The 23,033-nt window shown below is 58.5% G+C and overlaps 1 protein-coding gene across 3 annotated transcripts in view; it reads right to left on the bottom strand.

The window, feature by feature from the left end:
• NUP210 (nucleoporin 210) overlaps positions 1 to 23,033 on the bottom strand; it is a 91,399-nt gene that overhangs the window by 50,931 nt on the left and 17,435 nt on the right. For 2 of the 3 annotated variants that reach the window (XM_024982365.2, NM_001191461.1), the window contains exons 4-12: positions 19,457 to 19,553; positions 15,122 to 15,272; positions 12,381 to 12,513; positions 6,865 to 7,023; positions 6,243 to 6,311; positions 4,714 to 4,820; positions 3,657 to 3,797; positions 2,707 to 2,844; positions 1,596 to 1,751 (exon numbers count right to left, since the gene is read on the bottom strand). In XM_024982365.2, the coding sequence (XP_024838133.1) occupies positions 1,596 to 1,751; positions 2,707 to 2,844; positions 3,657 to 3,797; positions 4,714 to 4,820; positions 6,243 to 6,311; positions 6,865 to 7,023; positions 12,381 to 12,513; positions 15,122 to 15,272; positions 19,457 to 19,553 (1,151 nt within the window). Of the gene's footprint in view, positions 1 to 1,595; positions 1,752 to 2,706; positions 2,845 to 3,656; positions 3,798 to 4,713; positions 4,821 to 6,242; positions 6,312 to 6,864; positions 7,024 to 7,943; positions 12,302 to 12,380; positions 12,514 to 15,121; positions 15,273 to 19,456; positions 19,554 to 23,033 lie in introns of those variants that run through there. The other variant, XM_059879452.1, reaches the window with a different exon arrangement.

Raw genomic sequence — 23,033 nt, 5'->3', positions numbered from 1 at the left:
GATCATCCAAACACTTGGAAGTGATGCTACAGTTAACTTGTCTTGGCTACAACCCTCCTTACATGAGAGTTAGGGCTTCCCAGGAGGTGCTAGTGCAGGAGACATAAGAGACACAGGTTTGATCACTGGGTCGGGAAGATTCCCCTGGAGGAAGGCATGGCAACCCACTGCAGTATTCTTGCCTGGAGAAACCCATGGACAGAGGAGTCTGGCTGGCTACAGTCCATGGGGTCACAAAGAGTTGGACACGATAGAAAGGACTTAGCACGCTCATGAGAGTTAGATGGATCTTTAGGTAGGTGTGTGCGGATCGAAATAAAAAGACGAGGACGACCTGTGCGTTAATGTCCCAAATAGTGTAGAAGGTGGGGCTGGACACGCTACGTACGGAGCTTCCATTCTGGCCCTAAGTGGAGTCATAAAAGCAGCTGAGGTCAGGGTCAGGCGGTCAAGAAAGAGCTGGGGTCAGGAGGCTACCAGGTGGGGCTGTCCAGGCAGTCATGCCCACCTTCGGCCGTCGCTTGGGACGTCACTTGGGACGGACGCCAGGTGTAGGGTCCCTGTCGGGGGGACTCCTAACTTGGATCTGAACAGGAATCAGAGCAAAGGAGCAGGCCAGTCTTGGGTCTGGGGGCTTCCTCTCCCTATGAATTTACAGCCCAGCACCCAGCAGCCTTTCTGAAGCAAAGTCCTAGCTTTCGGGTCGGAGGGTGTTCTAGAACGACTCCTTTGAGTGTCTCATGTTTCTGAATCCTCTGACCTCCCTTTGGGATCCTGGCGGTCCCACCCCTGCCCGGTGTGGGATGGGATGGCTGTCTCCCGGGTCTGTCCATGACCTCAGGGGCCAGTCTGGACCTGACCCCTGACCCACCTCACCAGAATCCCAGCCAAGGTCAAGACTGATGACTAAAGGGTGCTTCTGAATTAAGCCAGAGGCTGGTTAAGATGGCGGCCCGATCACTCCCCAAGCCGCCCTGCGGCCGCCCTGACACAGGCCTCACCTTCGTCTCTCCAAGGCAGCCGCCCCGACCCGGGCCTCACCTTCATCTCACCCTGCGGCCGCCCCGACCCAGGCCTCACCTTCATCTCGCCCTGCAGCCGCCCCGACCCGGGCCTCACCTTCATCTCCCACTGCGGCCGCCCCGACCCAGGCCTCACCTTCATCTCGCCCTGCGGCCGCCCTGACACAGGCCTCACCTTCGTCTCTCCAGGGCGGCCGCCCCGACCCAGGCCTCACCTTCGTCTCTCCAAGGCAGCCGCCCCGACCCGGGCCTCACCTTCATCTCGCCCTGCGGCCGCCCCGACCCGGGCCTCACCTTCATCTCGCCCTGCGGCCGCCCCGACCCAGGCCTCACCTTCATCTCGCCCTGCAGCCGCCCCGACCCGGGCCGGGCCTCACCTTCATCTCGCCCTGCGGCCGCCCCGACCCGGGCCTCACCTTCATCTCGCCCTGCAGCCGCCCCCACCCGGGCCTCACCTTCATCTCGCCCTGCGGCCGCCCCGACCCAGGCCTCACCTTCATCTCGCCCTGCAGCCGCCCCGACCCGGGCCTCACCTTCGTCTCTCCAGGGCGGCTGCCCCGACCCGGGCCTCACCTTCATCTCGCCGAAATGCAGCGGGTTCTGCACGTCGTGTGCCTGGATCACACTGACCCCCGTGTCGCTGCCTGTGGTCATCACGCCCTTGACAGTGACCGTGGCCACCACAGAGCTCGAGGAGGACCAGCTGAAGTTCCCGCTGCCGCCGTGGGCCTGGGGAGGGAAGGCATCATCAGGTCAGCCCGCCTGCCCTGCCCCTCCATCCCTCTCCCTCTCACACCCTCGCTCACACGCGTTGGCATCAGGTCACCACGTGGAGACACAAGGCATCAGCCAACGTCCAGCTGGCACCGCGCCCACCCCTTGTTCTCCCCGCCTGTCTCCTTCTGGTCCTCGTATTCCACGGACCTCTGACTGACACACACGTGTATGCACACGTCCCTGAGAGTGGCCCCAGGACCCAGGGGCACCTCCTGAGCTCAGGCTGCAGTGGGAAGACCCCAGCCACAGGGTCGTGACGTCCCTGCCCCTCCTGCACAGACCCTGCCCGCTCCAGTCATCTGCCGTGAAGTCAAGGAGAGCCCAGCGGCCTCCGCGTCAGGGGCCACCACCCCCGAACCCTAGAGGGGCTGGGAAGGTGACACAGCTGCGGGAAGGGACAGCGGGTCCCAGGCACACGAGGACACTGTCCGCACTGCTGGGAGACAGAGGGATGGACGGAGCACGGCCCCCACGAGCCCCAGCCCGAAGGGCCCTGGGCCCTGCCACTGACGCTGGGGGGACTTGTGAACTTCAGAGACCAAGAACACCAGACGTGTGGCAGAGTTGGAGACGTCTCCCCCGCCAATTCCAAGGTTTTCTCTCAAGATATTTACACTGCTCCCAGAAAGCAATTATTTTTACAAAAAATAAAAACCACATGTGAAAGTTAAATCCATGCTTAGGACTTTCTTCATCGTGTTTTCTTTTCTATTTTTCAAGGTTTTTTTCCTAATTACCAAAATACCCTGCTGTGATAGAAAACCTTGGAAGATACAGAAAGCATAAAGACTTTGATTTCAAATTCTTTCAACCAAGAGAAGGTAATTTAACAGAAACAGAATGGAGTTAGAGCCCCAACACATGGAAACACCCAAAGAAAGTCACCCAGATGGGGTCTCCAAGTTACCTTTATCACGTACTGATAGGCGCCTGCCTTTGGTTGCCATGGAAACGTCAAGATGCTCGGATGAAGGGTGATGGGGCTGTGGATTTCCACCTCCTGCTGGTTCCACACAGGCACCCGTAATGTGTGGACTCCTCCATCCTGCAAGGGGGCGAGGGAGCCACACGCCAGCATGACAACCAGACCCCATCCCCTCAGACTGTGGGGGAGTGGGAAGGAAGATGCCGGGTACCCTGCAGCCTTCTTCATCTCCATGGAGACGGCTTTCGGTGGCTCTTCAACAGCCACTCGAGTCAGCACTGCTTGGCTGCATCCTCATGGCACATCCCATGGCCGGGCTGGTCATGGTTATCCCCACTTTAAGGATGGGGAAACCGAGGCATGGGACATGAAAGCCACGCGCCAGAGCCTCCAAAGGAGAACCGGCCGCTTCGGTAGGAATCTCTGCCTGGTCCCCAGGCCACAGCGGCCTCCACTAGGCCTCTACTAGGTGTAGTAGGGAGATGAGAGTCCCGGCACCAAGCTTCCAATCAGTGGAATCTGCTCCCACTGAAACCGACTGGCCTTTCAAAAACGGGTGAGAATTTTAAAACTCTGAAGGACCCCAAACAGCCAAAGAAACACTCGTGGGTCCCAGTCAGCGCACAGCTGGACACACGGGCCCCAACAAGCGTTTCTGAACCCAGTCCTAGAGGCGAGGGCTTGCTTTTTCAGGAGTCAGGAAGGCTCAGATGAAGGGGGCTCTGGTCCACGACAAGGACAGAGGACAGGGGACAGGAAAAAGCCAAAGCCCCTACGCCTGATGCCACCGGGAGCCTAGAGTAGGAAGGACCCCCACGGCACCCGTGACAGCACTGAATCTTGGGGCCCCGACTCCTCCGGCTCATGTCCACCCTGGGTTGGCATTTCTGCCTGCAGAGGGCCCGGGGTGGCCCAGGGAGGTGCCAACTTGCCTGGTCCACCACAGAGGTGAGGGCCGCCTCGATGACCGTCTGGCCCCGCTTTGTCGCCCTGACATGATGGTACGACCCATTCTGGGAAGAAGCCAGCACCTCAAAGAACTCCACAGGTAGCATAGTTTCGATGCGGATGTTCTGGAAGGCAACACAGGATGGGGAGAGGAGATTCAGGGACAACTCAGGGAAGTCAGGACGCGGGAAAGAAGCCACGTGGCCCCCAGAGAGCAGTCGGGCCAGACTGATGAGCCGCACGAAGCCCGGGATCTGAGCTCTGAGCCCCGAGCCTCAGCCCCTCTGTACATGACCCAGTGAGCCGGTGCTCAGGAGCACAGAGCCACAGTGGCTCTCAGACCCCGTGGTCCCAACAAGGAAACCACCAAATATAAAGAACAACAACGGAATCCCTTAGAGGTAACATCCCCCCAAGACGGTGATGGAGCGAGTCTAGTAACACAAGGAAGGTGGTGGCTTCTGCCAAGTAGGCCAAAGGGAAACCTCAGGGCCCACAAGGAAGGTCTGGATATTCTCAGGATCCTGGGAATTGCTCACAAAGGAACGAATGCGACCATGACGCCTCTCCGTCTGCCTGTTTGTGTGAAGCTCTTTCCAGAACCAGGAAGCTACTGAGCTTGGTCTTAGTCGAGGGGCCTTTGGACAGTTCACAGGCATTTCTGGCCCTGAGCCGCTGTAGGGCCGGGAAGGATAGATTCTCAGTGGTGAGGTCCCTGGGCTAACAAGGAGGGAGCAGGAGGGCAGATGGTAGACGCCACACCCGCCACCATCACCGCCTCTGTGACCCTGCTGCTGCGGCCTCCTCTCCCCGCTCCAACCCTGATGGGAGTGCGGCCTTAGGGTGCAGACTCACAGGCTCACAGGGCCCTGAGATGCCCGAGGTGCCCATGACAGGGTTTCCTAGGGATCCAGCAGTACTGTAAGAAGCCCCCCAACTCAGCCCGCCTGCTAGGGGGCCCTATGATTTGAGGCGGCTCTTCAGGCACCTTCTCCAGGAGATGTACCCCTGCACCCCCAACCAGGCCCGAAGGGGACTCACATCCGACAGGTAGACCTTGTTGCCAGACTTGTCAAGCACTTCGACGGTGATTTCGTACAGACGGCCAGTCTCGAGCACCCACCTGCCACCAGGGTGGACTGTGAACCCTACGGAAGAGGCAGGTGCACAGAGTCTCAGCACTGGAGTCACAGGGGCCTGCAGCTCAGGAGGAGGGCAAACCAGGCCCCGTGAGCACCGGGGCCACAGCCGCTCTGCTACACGCCTTCCGGGGAGGGACCAGTGCCCGTGATTGGCAGATCTAATGCCCGCAGCAGCCCTGAGCCCTCAGAACCCGAGCTGACCTCAGATGCCCCTGGACCAAACCTGAACATTCGCTCCTGGTGGCTCCAGGGCCCGTTCAAACTCGACCTTATCCATGGTGGGCCCAGCTCTGACCCACAGTAGGTCTGCACTCTGAGTCCACAGTAGGTCTGCACTCAGTGCACAGTAGGTCTACACTCTGATTTCACAGTGAGTCTGCACTCTGAATACACAGTAGAGCCACACTCTGAGTGCACATTAGGTCTACACTCTGATTTCACAGTGAGTCTGCACTCTGAATACACAGTAGGTTTACACTCTGAGTACACACTGAGTCTGCACACTGAATCCACAGTAGAGCCACACTCTGAGTGCACATTAGGGCTATACTCTGGGTGCACAGTAGGTCTGCACTCTGAATCCACAGTAGGTCTACACTGAGTGCACAGTAGGTTACACTCTGATTTCACAGTGAGTCTGCACTCTGAATACACAGTAGGTTTACACTCTGAGTACACACTGAGTCTGCACACTGAATCCACACTAGAGCCACACTCTGAGTGCACATTAGGGCTATACTCTGGGTGCACAGTAGGTCTGCACTCTGAATCCACAGTAGGTCTACACTGAGTGCACAGTAGGTTACACTCTGATCTCACAGTGAGTCTGCACTCTGAATACACAGTAGGTTTACACTCTAATTGCACAGTGAGTCTGCACTCTGAATCCACAATACGTCTGCACTCTGAATCCAAAGTGTGCACTCAGAGTGCACAGTAGGTCTACACTCTGGGTGCACAGTAGGTCTGCACCCTGAATCCACTGTAGGTCTACACTCTGAGCACTGCCCTTGGGCAGCCCCTGGGCCCTGGCTATGCTCCTCTGGGTTCTCTGTGGCTGGGAATTCCTCCCCTCCTCTCTAGGCCTCCAGCCTTCCCCTCTTTCCCTCCAAGACATCTCGCTAGCATCCGCAGCCATGGTGCGGTCTGTGCAGAGCCCAGGTATAAAGCCAGGAGACAGAGCCCTGCCCACTCTACTCTGTCCTGCTTCTCTCCCTGAAGAGCTGGCTACCTGCTGGAATTTGGCCCAGGCTCCCTCCGCTTGTCCTGTACACAGACGGGGGAAGGACGGGGGTCAGGGTGGGAGCTGATGTCCCAGACCTCCCAGCTCGCAGATCTGGCCAAAGTGAGGCCATTTTCTGGGGGGCTGTTGCTTTTATCTGACTCTACCTCCTGTAATCCCAGACAACCCAGGACGCGCACACTCACCGAGGTACCCAGGCTCCACCACGTAGATTGTGCTGTTGGGTAACCGGGAAGCTCCCTGCATGCGGATGCCTGGATTTTGAATTAAGGAGCACTGAACAGGCCGGCAGGCTTCAGTTTGGCTCCTGCGGCTCCGTCATTGTCAACATCACACAGGCAGAAGCAAGGATGGAAGGCCCCCCGACCAAGGCCTGCAGAACACAGGTCTTTTCCAGGATCAGCGGCCACAGGGCACTTCCTCCACTCAAAAGGGGGCCTCTACAGGGACCCTGGAGACCGCCTGGGGCACGTGAACCAGTCCGGGACGCGTGACAGCCCACACGCTGGTGGGGACAGCCTAGACCAGGCCCCTAGGATGAGACCAGAGAACGTTCCAGAGGTGGGGAGGGGGGCTCAGCCCCAGCCACCGCCTCCACCTCGGCGCCTCTCCAAGGAGCCCTGCACGGAGGTGAGCCGTTCTGCTCAGACACGGTGCTATTTTGGTCCTTTCTGATTTTCAGACCTTGAGGGGAAACAGGGCTATTTTTAGCCTCGCCAAGGTTTCAGGGAGAAAAGTGACTTGACTTCCAAACAGCACGTCTGTGCAAGACACACAGGTGCGGCGCGCCATCCGGGAAAAGGATACTCCTGTGGCCGAGGACCAGGCTACTTTGTCCCAGCTGCACAGCGGTGACCGTCGACGTGTCCTGGGCCAGGACCGCCACAGGCCGGCCCGGGTCTCCCTGTGGGTCCCAGACGTTGTTCAGAAGCTGCAGCTCGTACTGATCGGAGGGCATCGAGAGTTCTGGCCACCCAGAAACAGGGATGAGCAAAGCGGGCGGAGAGAGCCAAGACAGGAAACGGTAAAAGTCAACATCATTCTCCCCCTCCCCCACCCCCACCCCCGCAATCTCTGGACCCTGCGGTCAGTACAGCTGCTTGATTTTTTTTTTTTTTTTGCCTAATTTTTTTCAACACTTTCCATTTTAATAGTATTCTGCATGCCTGTGGACAAAGCTGACACTCTCCATGAATCTTCAGAGGCAATCAGTTTTCTATGGATGCCATGAGCAGCTTTTTTTTTCTTTTTTTAAATTAAGCACAGCCTCTGACTCAAACTGCCAGCGTCTGGCAGGATACCAACATCAGAGCCTTTTCTGCTTGTCAGGGAAGTAAGTGACGCTGCTTCTGCACTGAGGGGCCCAGGGCAGGGCTCACTGGACCTGGCCGTCTTCCGGAGGTCTGCAAAGAGATGCTTGTCTGTGGTGCCCCATTGGGTTTCAAGAGATGGGTCTATAATTTGTAAAGAATTCTCTCTTTTGCTGTCCTGACCATCCATTGGTGTTCTCTGTGTCCCGTTGTGGAAGAGAACTCACCCAATCTGGGCCAGGATGGAAAACAGTTTCCCTGGGAAATAATGGGTCCTACAAACCCATAACCTCGGGGTCTAAACTTCACGTGCACCTCACCCTTTTCATCCCACGACGCCCCTGAAACCCTCACGTGAGCACTGGGGGACCTGCAGAAATCAAGACTGGAAGCTTGCTAGGGGCCCCTCAGTGGCGGGCAGCAGACCCGGGAGGCAGACCACAGGGAGCAGGACCCCGCGACACGCCCTCTCCCCCGTCTGGAGGACTTCCTATCAGATAGCCCACTCCCCGAGCCTGTGTGTGAGGCCGCGCTCCAGCCCTCCAGAGAGGGACCACAGTCAGCTTCCCCGCTCACCACCGCGTCCCAGGCGGGGGCTGCCCCGGGAGGCGCCCAGGACAAGGATCCGAGAGGCGTTTCAACCAGAACAACCTTCAGAACTCCCAGGAATTCTGAAGGGGGCGGGGGTGGGCAACGTGCCCATCTCCTGCCCTGGGGTACCAGCTGTGTTTTCCAATAAGTCCCCAGGAATCTGCCCTGGAGCAGAGTGTTCTCAAAGCGTGTTCCCTGGACCATCAGCATCACCTGGGAAGCTGCAAATAATTGGCCCCATCCCAGGCCCACTGAACCAAACTCAGGGAGCAGGGAGGAGTGGGGGGCCGGACAGGGAGGAGACTGCAGGGGAGGGACCAGCACAGGCCTGGCAGGGGATTCTGACAGGCCTGGAACAGAGAAGCCCTTCCAGTCCACACGGCCCACTTCCGGTCCACACGGCCCACTTCCGGCCCACAAGGCCCACTTCCGGTCCACAAGGCCCACTTCCGGTCCACACGGCCCACTTCCGGTCCACATGGCCCACTTCCGGCCCACAAGGCCCACTTCCGGTCCACAAGGCCCAGCGGTGGCCGAGAGGCTTGCAAACGACACACCCAGGGATCAGACCACAGCCGCCGTGCGTGGAGGGCTGCTGCTGCTGTTCAGTCACTCAGTCGTGTCCGACTCTTCTGCGACCCCATACACTATAGCCTGCCAGACCCCTCTACCCATGGGCTTCCCCAGGCAAGAATACTGGAGTGGGGTGTCATTTCCTCCTTCAGGGGATCTTCCCGATCCAGGGATCAAACCCATGTCACCCGCATCAAGCAGGCAGATTCTTTACCACTGAGCCACCAGGGAAGCCCCGCATCGAGGAAGCATCATAACAGAAGAATAAGGCAACGCTGCTCCCTGAGCAGCATCACTTGGGGCTACTTTAGAAGAACCAGTGTCCTCCCTTGTTTAAGGTTCTCCAAACGAAAAAGGCCCTTTTTGGGAAATAAATAAACTGGCTCTGGAAGGATCTTGCACAACAACATGTAACCCTATTTACAAAGCCCTAAGACAACGAAAATAAGGGGCTTGCCTGGTGACCCTCTTCAGCACCTCCTCTACCACAGGACCTTGCTACTCGTCAGAGCTCCTGAGCAGGGAAGGCTTTGCAGACGTGAAAGGTGCCTGTCCGTCCACAGGCGGAGGAGGTGGCTCCTGGGCCCCAGCCCAGCCCAGCTACCACTGCCGAGGGCATGAGGCCAGCCCCAAGGGTGCCGTTCCATGGCCAGGAGGGCAGCCGGGCTCTGACCCCCCTCAACCCTGGCTGATCCTCCAGACGTGCTTCTGATCGCCGGAACCTCCACCCCCACCCCGTGTAGGCTGCAGGGATGACCATGGAGCTCCTGGGGAGGTGGGTCTGAGCCCAGGACGAGGAGAAGCACAGGGCCCTGCCTCTGAGCCCAGCCCTGCAGGCAGCCCAGTGTACACTCGCTCTGGGCAGCCACAGCTCAGGGTGCACTGGATCCTTTAATAGCTGTGTCTTGGACTCAGGAACCCCTGCTCCACGCCCATCCATCTTTCAACCTCAGCCCAATTTACCCCAGGAATTTCCAGCAGTGCTGTCACCGAGGTCTCCTCAGACACCCCGTTCCTCAGCCAGCACGTCTCCCCACGTCTTGTTCTCATGATTGGTTACTGCGCCAGGCGAGCCTGCGACACCAGCATCACACACGGAGGACCAAGCAGGGCCTCACAGACACCCCTCTTCCGGGCCCCTCGCCCCCTTCACCTGCCGCACTGCAGGCCGTCACTGGAGCCCCAGGTGAGTGGGCCCTGGGCTGCCCCCCAACCACTGCAGTCCCCCCAACAGTGCCCACAGACAGAGCAGGGGCTCCATAAACAAATGGGCTCATGAGAAAGCAAGCCGCCACTCAGCAGAGAAGGGAACGGCCACCCACTCCAGGATTCTCACCTGGAGAGCCCCAGGGATACAGCGTGAGGTCGCAAAGAGTCAGACGTGACTGAGCGACTAACACCCTCGCTTACACTGTCACTTAATGGAAGGCGGGCGGACGTCAGGAAATGAAAATAAGAAAGAAAAGGAGGAACATTACATTTTGAAGGAAGAAAGACTGAGAGAAAACCTGAAGAACGGATTTGGGGTAACTGCCCTCTGGGTGTCATTCTCTGAGCCTTCTGTGGGACACCATACAAGACTGGGGCTCGCCGAAATCCAGGTCCCCTGTCACGACGCCGTCCCCAACTTCCCTGTCTGGCAGCCCGTTAAAAATGATAGCAATGTGAATTCTATGTCAATTAAAAACAACCCATCCAAAAACAAAAAAATGGACAATGCGTTTCCACCCAGATGTCTTGTTCACAGTGGCCCAGCGCTGGCTCCTCCCCGTCTGTTCTCCCCTAGCATCTGTCTGGAAGGCACGCCAGCCCAGGCGCCCGGTGCCATCAGTCATGCAGGTGTGTTTATTTTTAGAGGCATTTTCCATCTCATTACCCTACAGATGCAAGGAAGGCAGCTTAACTACTTCCTCTCCGGGGCTCACTTTCCCGAGTTCCATTCTTTGATTGCTACCGGAGGTCAGTAACCAAGCCCCAAAGTCCTCTGGGTGTCTTGGGATGTGCTGTCCGTCAGACACTGAAGGGTAAGCTGTGAAGTCCGCTTTATTAAATCTCCCCCAACCTCCCTGGTGGGGGCACGCCTCTCCACCCTCATCCACCCTGCGAAGAGGCCGCCCGCCCTGCCCCGGGAGGACAGAGAGCCGTCGTCGTGCGCCCCCAGGGCCGGGATGCCCCGAGCCTGCCGGCGTGGTATTACAGGCGAGGGCCTGGCAGCCCTGTGACTATCGCGTGTCTGTGCCTCAGCTTCCTCATCCGTACAACAGGGTAGTATTGAAGCCCCGTCACAGCGCTGTTGGGTCATAACATGACGAGCAGGGCACCGAGGAAACGCCCACCACGGTCAGATGTCTCCAGACCGCCCCCGTCCGGTCACAAGCTGCTTCTCAACAGCACGCAGGGGAGGAGGCATTGTCAGGAAGCCCCCCAGTGCCCTCTGGCCTTTCGACCTGTTCCCACTGCGGTCCCCCTGAGCACTCAGGGGCAGGATCCCAAGAACTCCACCCCTGAGCCATCTCCCCTTCAAGAGTCTCCGAAGGCCACACCTGGGTCCTAAATCTGGGGAGCACGCCAGCCTCGGGCCAGGACCCCGCCCAGCTTTGTACACACCCGCCTCCACACTGACACACGCAGAAGAGCCAGACGCTGAGCGCCCAGTGCTCGGGGATGCTCAGGACCCCCAGTCTCCTGCCCTTAAGCAGGGCACCCTGAGTGGGAGGGAGCTGGACCCAGAGGCCTCCCCAGGCCTGCAGCGCCGGCCACACGGTAATGACGGATGACCCACCACCCTGATCTGCAGACCCAGCTGCGGAACAGGCCCAGGCTGCTCCAACGCTGGAGCGCTACACGCTTCTTAACTGCTGCCCTGCCTCACAGGCAGGAAGCCAGCAACTGGGGGAGGTGCTGCCCGGACATGCCTCACAGCCCACAGGCCTTGAATGGGACACTCTCGTCCCCACGAGCCTGGACGCCCTGGGCTGATCATGAAACATGTATAAACTAAACAAAATGATGATGGTGGTGATGATAATTCTTAGCAGGCTTGGTGATGCATTAGGAACACTCACCACTAAGAACACATCACAAGTACACAGCGCTTTAGAGTTTCCGAAACAAATCCACAATAATTCACCCATCGTGCCCTCGACACAGGCAGAAAGGCCCTGAGGGCTCCAGCAGAGACACTGAGCCCTAAAGCGGGGCAGTGCCTCGTCCAGGCCGCCCAGAAGTCAGTGCCAGGCCAGGAACAAAACCCGGTCCAGCGGAAGCTCGTGGCTTCTGACATTTTTCAAACAAAGGGATATAAGCCCCCAAGGACTGAAAGCAGGATCTCAAGGAGATGTTTGTTCAGCTCTGCTCACAGAGGTACTATTTTAATAGCCAAGAGGCAGAAGAAACCAAGTGCCCATCAAGCATGAATGTCCAAAATGTGGTCTATATAGACAGTAGACCAGTACTCAGCCTGAGAAGGAGGGACATTGCGACGCCTGCCACAATCCAGACAGACCGTGAGGATGCTCTGCTCGGTGAGATAAGCCGGCCACAGAAGGACAGACACTACACGACTCTACTTACATGAGGTCCCAAGAGCAGTCGGGTTCATGGAAACGGAAAGCTCGAGGGTGCTTGTCAGGGGCTGGAGAAGGGGGCTGGGGAGTTAGTGCTTAACGGGCTCAGGGGAAGACGAGGAAGTTCTGGAGATGACGGTGGCGATGGCTGTACAACAATCTCTCGATAAATGTAATCATCGTCACTAAAATGCACACTTAAAAAGTAGCTAAAACAGCAACGTCATGCCTATTTCACCGCGATAACACGGCCGCCTGAGCGCGGCACTGAGCGGGGACCCACCTGTGATTTTCCCTTGCCTGATCTTCTGCACCCTGTAGCGGATAGATGTCCCCACCAAGAGGTAGACATCATAAGCCGGGTTCAGAAGGATGTTCTCCAAGATCAGCAGCCTGACCTCCGCGGGGTGGACGTTCTAGTGTGAGGAAGAGACAGAAGGGGAGGTGAGCCCAAGTGGTGGTCGGTGTGGGCAAGAGACAGAACCTCTAGGGCTTTTCAGTCTGTTCACTGAAGGCAGCTGAGGCTGAGAAACCCAGGCATCACCTTGGGACGCCCTAAGCCCCAGGGGGCCCTGTGGGAGCGGGGCAGGCGATCAGAGGTCATTGCCAAAATACCCCGAGCACAGCACTTTAGAGGGCGTAGCCTTCAGGTCAGTTTTAAATAGTAAGAAGCACAGAGAAGAACGAGGAGCCAGGAGCGATGGCCATGGAAACAGAGGCGCCAGGGGCCCCGGGGCTCCACAAAGAGCCCCAAAGGCCGGGGAGGTGGGGAGCCCGCTCGCACACCCGAGGAGGAACAGCTGTGTTCTGACAAGCGCCCCCTGTTCAGGCCACCCCCCACCAGCCCGCCTCTCATCCCCACCCAGACTCCCTCCTCAGGGAGCATCATGACAGACTCTGAAGTCGGGGCAGACCACCTGCATGGAGTCCGGGGCGCCCCCGGGTGATCAGACTCTATGGGGCCTGCACCTTCCGCTGTCTTGGAGCTGCTCGTCACCCTGCAAGTTGGGGAAAATGGAGGGCAGAGCAAGGGATCCTTGTCCACAGAAATGCAGACATGTGTTCCCTGGAGGACAAGCAGTGGTCATCCCTGGACGCAGGCCAGTTCTGCGTCTGTCTGTAGATCTCTTTGGGTTTTCTACTGAACCAGCTCTGACATGTTACATGCATCCTCGCTTAAGAGGAAGTCAAGGTTCCTGTTGAGGTTCCTGCATCATTCCCTGTGAGGATGTAGGAAGACCCTGCGCTCACCCCCTCCCACGGACACACTGCATCTACAGCTACATATGCAACAATTTCCTCTTAAAAAAACCCTAAAAACTGGCAAAGCAACCGCTTCACACAGGACAAATAGCAGGGAAATCACATCAAAGCGACTAGGATCCCGGGACAATCTCATCATAAACCTCACCGCTCGTAGAGACCAATTCACAGGGAACCCAAACCCGAGGCTTCTCCCTGAGGAGGGAAGGGTTCGTATCTCACATCAGGCTCCCCACCTTTTAAGACCAGCGCCTGAGAGATGAGCCTCCAAAACATGTGGTCTTAAAGACCTGAGTCGGGGGCTTCCCTGGTGGCTCAGTGGTAAGGAATCTGCCAGAATCTGCAGGAGACACGGGTTGGATCCCTGATCCGGGACTACCCCACACGCCATGGAGCCACCAAGCCCGGGCACCACAGCCACTGAGCCTGTGCTCTAGAGCCGGGGAGTGGCAGCTCCTGAAGCTCACACACCTCCAGCCCGTGCTCTGCAGAGAGAGAAGCCACCTCAGTGAGAAGCCTGCGCACTGCAAGCAGGCACTAGCCCCCGATCTCTGCAACTAGAGAAAAGCCCACACAGCAGTGAGACCAGCACAGCCAAAAATCAATACATGCAGTTATGGAAAAAAAAGACCAGAAGGGCTGTGGGGACTGGCAGACGTCCCTGAAGGGCCCGGCTGTGCAGAAACCTACTGCCCCGGGCCCAGAGCAGGCACAGCCCGTGGAAAGTGCTCGGAAACCTACTGCCCCGGGCCCAGAGCAGGCACAGCCCGGGGAAAGTGCTCAGGGAATTCCCTGGTGGTCCAGTGGGTTAGGTCTCAGCACTTTGGCTGTCGAGGGCATGGGTTCGAGCCCTGGTTAGGGAGCTAAGATCCCACAAGCCGTGTGGTGGGACCAAAATATCAGAAAGGAAGGAAGAAAAGAAGAAGAAAGGAAGAAAGAAGATGCTCAGATGTGACGTGACAGAGACTCATCGCCCACTGGACTCGTTCCCGCCAGCGGACCCTCGCTCGGCCATGCCCAGGAGCTCAGACCCGCCCCCCGGTGGCCCAGTTCTCATATCTCCACCCGGCTTTGTAGCTACCACCCAGGAAACACGCCACATCACCGCATGCTGGGGGCTGAGGTGGGGGTGCTGCGCTCCTGGGTCCCACGGGACTGTTACAATTGGAGAGACCATTCCTGGCAGGACCCCAGCCCAGGGCATGCACAGACAGCAGACCGACATGCCCAGCCTTCCTGGGAAAGTGGCCGGTCGGCCTGCCCAGAGGGGCCCCCAGAGAGCTCTCGGGGTGGGGGGCGGCACCGCCACACCCCAGCCTCAGTCGAGCCCACCTGACTCTTACAGAAAGCGGGGAGCACCCACCTCTGGGCCCCTGACTTTGGCAGCTGCTGCCGGACAACACGTCTCCACGCCCAGCTCTGGTGCCCAGACACGGGCTCTCGGGTTCCACGGGACCAGAATCAGCCAAGAAATTTCTTAACCAGCTACCACCCCCAGCGCTCAGCAGGAGGCAGCACACCCCGGAAGCTGACCTTTCTGGAAAGCAGCCAGCGGTTGGGGCTCAAGGCCGGGGCACAGGGTGAAATGGAGGGACCGCCTTGGGGGTGCAGCGGTGCCGGCGCCGGCTCCCCAGCCACCTGGTCCCAAGCACGGCTCACAGCAGACCCTGGTCCCCACGTGGCATCTCCTCTCCACTAGTGGACACGCCAGGGGCCCGTGCGTCCAGATGCCGCCCCGGAGCCAGGGCCGCCCAAGCCCACCTTGTACACGGTCTCCTGGATGCGCGCCTTGAGCTTGGAGCTGCCGGTCTTCAGCCCAGACACCAGGATGGTGTCGCCCTGCTTGGCCGCCTTCTCCATCTCTGAGATGTACGAGGGGGGGATGTAGGTGGACTCCAGGAATGTCAGGATGCTGGAAAAGGAGCGTGTGCTCAGCTATGACATGTGGAACCAGGAACCTCACACATTTCCTCTAAATGCCTCCTCTAAGTGCCTCCTCCACGTGCTGCCAGGCGCCACAGAAATGACCCAGTGGGTGTTGCCTAGAAAACCGTTCCCAGAATGTCGTGCCTCAGAACTTCCAGCGTCCCCGGAAACACCTGGGCTCTCAGTCCCTGGCCTGGCCCTTGGTCTGCACCTAGGAACCTGCATTTTATAAACATCCAGCTGTGATTATGATCAAAGGCAGCACTGAAATTTGAGGACTGCCCACTTAGCTGAGGGCTTCCCTGGTGGCTCACACGGTAAAGAATCTGTCCGAAATGCAGGAGACTTGGGTTTGATCCCTGTGTTGGGAAGATCCCCTTGAGGAGGGCATAGCAACCCCACTCCCATATTCTTGCCTGGAGAATCCCATGGACAGAGGAGCCTGGCAACCTACAGTCCACGGAGTTGCAAAGAGTTAGACACGACTGAGCGACTTTCACTCACTCAGTCAACTTTATGAAAAGCTTTGGTCTCACGGACGTGAAAGGTGAGCCCCGGAACCAGAGGCCCAGCCTGGGCTCCCCACTAGTCCCAGTGTCCTCTCCCCGGCCAGCTCCTGCGTCTGGGAAACAGTTCAGCAATGACCCCTCAAGTGTCAGGAACAAGGGATCACGTTGCATCCTACCCTGGCCCTATGGTTAGGCTGTGGGAAGAAGGGAGGGAGAACTTGGGATGGAGTGGGACGCCAGAGCGCAGGCTGGTGAGCGGGGCCAGCCTGAGTCTTTCCTGACAGCCTGAGATCTATAAATAAGCCCCCCATCCCGCCCGAACGGGAGCAGTCAGACACGTTCATTCTCCCCAAGGTCTGCCGAGTGCTGCGGTGATTCATTTCCTCGTCGTTTCACGAGGTACTACGTGCTGAAATTCTTTTTCTTTGCATACAGAAGAGCTTTGGTTCTTCTTTTATTTATCATTTTTTATTTTTCAGAGGGTAATTACTTAACAATATTGTGATGGTTTTCACCATACATCCACATGAATCAGCCATAGGTATACATACACCCCCTCCCCACCCCACCCCTCTAGGCTGTCACAGAGCACCACATCTGGGTTCCCTGCATCTGACGTCATGACTGCCACTGGCTATCTACTTTACGTATGGTAATGTACATGCTAAGTCACTTCAGTAGTGTCCTTTTTGTGACTCTGCGACTCTATGGACTGTAGCCCACCAGGCGCCTCTGTCCATGGGATTCTGCAGACAAGAATACTGGAGGGGGTTGTCCTCTCCTCCTCCAGGGGATCTTCCCCACCCAGGGATCGAACCCGCATCTCTGACATCTCCTGCACTGGCAGGCGGGTTCTTTGCCTCTAGTGCCACCTGGGAAGCCAAAGAATGCTGGAGGGGTTGCCACGTCCTTCTGCAGGGGATCTTCCCAACCCAGGGGCGGAATCCGGGGCTCCTGCATCGCAGGCAGACTCTTTACAGCCTGAGCCACCAGCTGCGTTTGCGTATGTCTCAGTGCTCTTCTCTCACACCGTCCCGCCCTCCTCTTCCCCCCGTGCCCACAAGTCTGTTGTTCGTGTTTGTCTCCTTTCTGTCCTGCATGTAGGATCATCAGTAGCATCTTTCTAGATTCTACCTACGTGTGTTCATAGACGATATTCGTCTTTCTCTTCCTGACTCACTTCACTCTGTATAATAGGCTCTAGGTTCATCCACCTCATTAGAACTGACTCAAATGCGTCCCTTTCTACAGCTGAGTAATATTCCCTTGTGTGTATGTACCACAACTTCCTTATCCATTCCTCTGGCGATGGACATCTAGCTTGCTTCTATGTCCTACTTATTGTAAATAATCGCATGCTGAATTGAATAAAAGTCCAGGACACTCTGGTTCCAACTCTCAGCACTCCTGGACTGGGGTCAGCACTCGGCTCACATCCAGTGCTGCCAGGGGCCGCTGTCAGGGCAGAAAACAGGGCTGGTGGAGGGGGGCAGGCAGCCAGCAAATCCTGAACACCTAGTGTGTGCTGGGCCTGGTGACAGGCTCTCATCCCATCAACGTGCTCCCCACGTGGCACCCCTGGAGGCAGGCACGGTGACGCCTCCATCCGCTGGAGGAGGAAGGTGGTGCTCAGGTGGTCACAGTCCTTGAGGATGGCCACAGGCAGGACACGGCAAGGCCAGGACTGGGCGCCAGGTCTCTCTGACCTAACACCTGCACCCTGGGCTTACAAGACAGAGGGAGTTCCAGAGCTCATCATTCAGGAGATGGAGGCTGACGGCCCAGCCCCCAAAGAGCTCTGAGCCAGGAGGGCAACTGGCTTACACGGTGTCAGGGTGTGAGGGTGTCTGCTGTGGAAATGGCCGTGAGCTGAGCCCCAGTGCTTCCTGGAGCCCTGAGCTGGACTTTTGAAAGTGTAAATAAGAGGTCAGACTCATAACTCCCCATAAAAAAAGTTATTAATTGCAAGGGGGTAGAACCTGGCAGACACCACCCTCCCCGAGGGATGACAGAAAACAAAGTCAGTGCTGCATTATGATAAGATGCAGTGAGAATGTGGAATCTCGCCTCTGGTGATGTTCCTGCAAAGATGCAGAGCTCTGGGTCTAATCAGAGGGAACGTCAGATAAACGTGGAGTGGGGGAAGTTCTACAAAACATCTAGACTGCCATCTTCACGAGTCCCACCTCCCAGGAGTCAAGGAAGGACCAGGAAACTGGACCAAGTCCCCAGGCTGACGGAGACGAGGAGAGACAGGACAGCTTGAGGCAGGGGGCCCTGGGCTGCGTGTTTTGCTACAAGCGGGATAAACTGGCAAAACTCGAATGAGGTCAGGCATCAGTGTTAACGCCCCAACCGTGATGACTGTCTCGTCCATACGCAGGAAAACGTCCCAAGAGGTGGAAAACGCACGCTGGAACAATCGGGGTCACAGCCCCCGGGCTGGCTGCTTGCTCTCAGATGGTTTGGGGAATCCACTTCCTGTACCGACTTGCAACTTTTCTGCAGGCTGAAAATCGCTGCAAATCTTGAAAAAGTCAGTCTTCCTCCCCCCAAACTGTATTTAACACAGCACAACGCAAGGCAGCATTTTGTTGTTGTTTAATCACTCAGCCGTGTCCAGCTCTTTGTGACCCCACGGACTGCATCACACCAGGCTCCTCTCTCCAAGCACTCTTCAGGCAAGAATACTGGAGTGGGTTGCCATTTCCTTCTCCAGGGGATCTTCCTGACCCAGGGATCGAACCCATGTCTATGCGTCTCCTGCACTGGCAGGCGGGTTCTTTACCACTGAGCCAGCTCCTATCAGGGGATATTAGCCCAGACTCCAGGAGCGCATGAGTGCCGGCCAGCAGAACCTTCCGCTGAGCCACCTCCTATCAGGCGATATTAGCCCAGACTCCGGGAGCGCACGACTGCTGGCCAGCAGAACCTTCCGCTGATGGAAACGCCTTGTCCGCCCTGTCCAGTGCGGGCAACACCGGCCACACAGCTAACGAGCACCTGGTGGGGTCAGTGCATCAGGGACCGGAACCCCCCGTCTTCCCTGGTGTAAGTGTGAACGGCCAGGGTGGGGCCAGTGGCCGCCACGTGGCACGGTGAGGATTCCCACAGACCAGAGCAGTTCAAGTCCAGCTCCACCCCTTACCAATCCGAGGCGAGCAGACAGAGGAACATAAGCCACACGGCTGTTGGGAGGACTGGCCAAGTCAAGATGGGGAGCAAGTGCATCTCACAAGGCGTCCGTCTGTCTGCAGTACTGGCCCCCATGCCTCCTGCCCCGCCGGGCGCTGGCACAGGCGGCCTCCCGTGCCTGGAGGCTGTCACAGCTGGAGGGACCTCCCAGCCGGGACTGTTACCCACTCACCCCACCCTGGGGCCCCTCCCTACCCCTCCGGCACCCCATGACAGCTCCAGTTATCAGGATGAACTTTCTCTGCCGCAGCTGGACAGACCAGCGCCCTGGACAACGGCCCCCAGAACACACCCCGGGACAAGGCCCCTGCACAGCTGCGCAAGCTGACCACTTTGATCAGTCCCAGGCCACATCGGCCATCAGCCTGGGAACCATCCTGGGCTCCTCGCTGACGGGGCTGCTAACGGTGACCATGAGGGTGAAAGCCCCCAGCCCACCCTCCCTCCCTCCCCCTCCGCCTCTTACCGGAGCGCGTTGTGGGTGTCTGAGTAGCCATCAGCCTCTGTGTCCTTCACGATCGTCCAGTCAAAGACCAGCCCGGCCAGCGTGCTGAACGTGTTTCCTGCAGGAGCGGAGCAGGGGGTGGGGGGGCGCACCCAAGTTAACCCCCCGGGGCCAAGGGGAGGGGCGGTGGACTCGGCACCACCCCCCACGGAGGAGGGGGCACCACCTCCAGCCTCCCTTCTGGAGGGGAAACTGAGGCGTAAGGGATCAGGGTCACGTGAGCGAGCGGGGCTGCACCCCGTGAGCCCAGGTCTCCCGGGGACACACTGTCCTGCCTGTGCGCCCACCACCCCTCGAGTGGGTAAGCGCTTTTCAGCCTAGACAGCGGCTCCTGAGACTGTGAGTCAGCCCCCCGTCCCCTCCCCATGCTGGGAGAGGAACCCCGGCCGTCTGGTGTCACGTGCCCATCCTGTCTCCTCCCCGAGACGCCGAGACCCCCGGTCCTGGGGGAGGAGGTGGGCCTCACACAGCTGGCCTCCGCTCTGAAGTCCTGACTGCCGTCGGCACACCTTGGGCCAGACGTGAGAACAGGTGGAGCCCAGCACGTGAGTGGGCGATGCTCTCTGGAGGAGCAGGACCCAGGCCGGGTCTGAAACCCTCTGCAAACACCTTCTCAAGGTGAGGGCAACACCTAGTTCTGCTGCACAGACTCAGAAGTGGGGCGGGAGACGAAACCTGCGGCCAAAGGCCTGGCCTGCCCCGAGCCGCGGTCGCCTTTTCCCGGGTGATTTTGATCTTGCCCCCTTCCACTGGTTCCCATCATTTCAAATGAAGAAGCGCAACATATGTATCCAAGTTCACAAGTCCGCAGATCCGGTGGCCTGGCCCTTCTTCCTCTAGTGGCCCGCAGCTGGCCCAGCCCCTCCGCTGGCTTGCCACACGCCCCAGCACGCGCTACTGCCTCTCCCGCTCCACCTCAATCATCTCTGGATATTCCCCACCCGGCCAGCCCCCAAACAGAGCCTCGGGGGCCTCGAAAAGCTCTTTCTATGGTGCGAAGACCAAGGCATTTGGAGTCAGACAGGCCTGAGGGTCTGCCCCAGCCCACCTCCCAGGTCTAGAGCTGTGTAGAAGGCTGAGAGGAGACGGCCTGCTGAGGACAAGGAGACAGAGGCTGGGGCAGGCCTCCCGGGGTCACTTAACCTGGAATTTGGCGACAGGAAATCCCTGTCTTCATCCATGTCAGTGGCTACGCTTGGAGCTCTGTTTTTCAGCATCAAAATCCCTTCCCACCTGCATGTTCAGATGTGAAGCGAGGGATGACTATGGGACCGTTCCTAGAGCAGAAAGCATCCTTTGGCTTCTGAAGTTTCGCCCACGTTGGGAGGTGCACACGCAGGTCAGTGCCTGGTTTGCAGGGCCCTGGTTCACTCGGGGCCCTCATCCCAAAGGGAAGGCACCAGGAGGCAAGTCAGACTTGGGGCAGTTAGAAGGAGGCAGAGGCAGCCCCAGACACAGGGTCAGATGAAGAGGCTCCCTTGAAGGGCACAGATACCCCAACGTGAGTGCAGACCCTCAGGGGCACGCAGAGTCCCTGCCCTGCAACTCGGGTTACACACGGACATGCCAGCTACCGGGGTCCCCCCCCCTGCCAGCTGCTGAACCAACATGCTGCGTCCTGGCTGAGCAGGCCCCAGGAAATGGAGTCAGCATTTCCCCTTCCCGGCCCCCCGACCCCCATGCTAAACCTCTAAAGCTGTGCCCAGATGTGCTCAGAAGCCGGGAGAGGCCAGGTGAGAGGCTCACTCTGGCCAAAACGCAGCCGCTGGACCGGACGGTCCTGGGACAGTAAAGGCCTTAGCTGTGCTCCACCGGAGACACCCTGGCGTGCCCGCGCCCAGCCCAGGGGGATGGAAGGTGGCCGTCGTCATGGGACAAGGACCACGAAGGAGAGGCCCAGCAGGACTCAGGACACCAGGGCACAGGGCACAGGAGGCAGGGCACCCCGGGGGCAGGGAGGGGGCAGGGAAGCGGCATCTCAAGTCCCCGAGGCTCCAAGTCCCAGCGGACCCCACTCACTACACACAAGCGTGAAAAGAGGGGCGTTAAAATTTCAAGACGGCAGCAGTGGAGCGTTAAATCAAGCCCGGGGCCCTGTGGCACACACGGCCCTGCGTGGAGCTGGCCCTGACGTCTGGGAGACGGAAGGAAGCCACAGGAGACAGCAAGCGGTCTCAGCACGACTTCTCAGAGCGGACAGCGAGCAAGGGCACCTGCCCGCAGCACAGGCTGCAGGACCCACACGGTCAGCCGGAGTTTGCAGGCTTGGGCGCTTGTCTGTTTCAAAAGTGTCTATTAGCCCTACTGTGTGCCGAGTGCTCACAGGAACGAAGAAATGCCAGGACCCCGTCTCTGGAGCTGCACCCCCCGCCCTGGTCTCAGGAGGGCAGCTGGAAAACGCTACGCAAACATTAATGAACATTCGCTGGACCAAAGTCCAGCGCCAAACAGGGAATGGCGTGATCCCGACCCTGTCCAGAGGCAGAGAGAAAGGCGCCCGCACCCCAAGGCCGGGCCGGGGAGCGCTGGGTGTCTCACAGGGGAGGGACTCACCCCACCCCAGGAGCCCCAGGACAGGATACCACGGGAGGCGGGGGTGCGGGCTGTGACCCGAAGGGCTCGGCCTCTGAAAGCAGAGATCCAGAAGCAGATGGGAAGTGCTCTGAGCAGAGCCTGGGTGTCAGGACGGGGGTGGGGCGTCTGGGGGACCAGAGCCGCCCAGCGCTGCCCAGGCACCAGCTGCTGGGAAAGATTAGAAAACCATGAACCCAGGACAGGCACCCTGCAGACCTCCTCAGGCCAAAAAATTAGACCCCAGACCCTGGCGCAGACCCCAGCACCCAGGAAAAACTCAGCAGGAGACGGCATGTGGCCTCTCCAATTTCAGTCTCAAGGATGAAACAGGGTCCCGGCCTGGCAGACCCCACACCTCTCGAGGCTCAAGCATCACAGCTTCTAAGAAACTCTCCTGACCTGTGATCTCCACGCCCCGCCTCTGAGCTCCCTGGGGTTGCTCCCCAACCTGTGGACCCTTCACCCTTTGCCCCCCGTGTGATTACAAACAGCGCCTGCTGGGGTGCAGGTGGGGCCTGACCTACATGTGGACCCCCAGCCTGAGATGCTCCCCCAGCCCAGCTGTACCCCAGTACCTGGCAGAACTCCAGAGGCAGAACCCACCCCACTGATACCTAGCGGACTGAGCACCCACTGCACACCAGGCGGGGCGGGACCCTTCACCTCTGCTCACCAACGAGGTGAGCATCACTATGTCAGTCTCGCCAATCAGAGGGCAGTTCAGAGAAGGTGGGCAGCTCACCAGGTGAATGATGCAGAGAGGAAAGACGGCTTGGAGACACTCCAAAACAGGACTCTGACCCCAAAGGACATTTGGCAATGGCTGGGAGAGAGCCTTGGTTGTCACAGCTCAGGGGTGCCCCTGGCATCCAGGGCAGAGACCAGGGATGCTGCTGACCACCTGCCGTGTCCTGGGCAGCCCCCACCACAAAGGATTATCTGCCCCAAATATCAACCCCACGAG

The sequence above is a fragment of the Bos taurus genome, chromosome 22, assembly GCF_002263795.3.
Source record: "Bos taurus isolate L1 Dominette 01449 registration number 42190680 breed Hereford chromosome 22, ARS-UCD2.0, whole genome shotgun sequence".
In the NCBI taxonomy this organism is placed as follows: domain Eukaryota; kingdom Metazoa; phylum Chordata; class Mammalia; order Artiodactyla; family Bovidae; genus Bos; species Bos taurus.
Note: the sequence above shows the minus strand (reverse complement) of the source record. Positions and strands in the feature narration are given on the sequence as shown.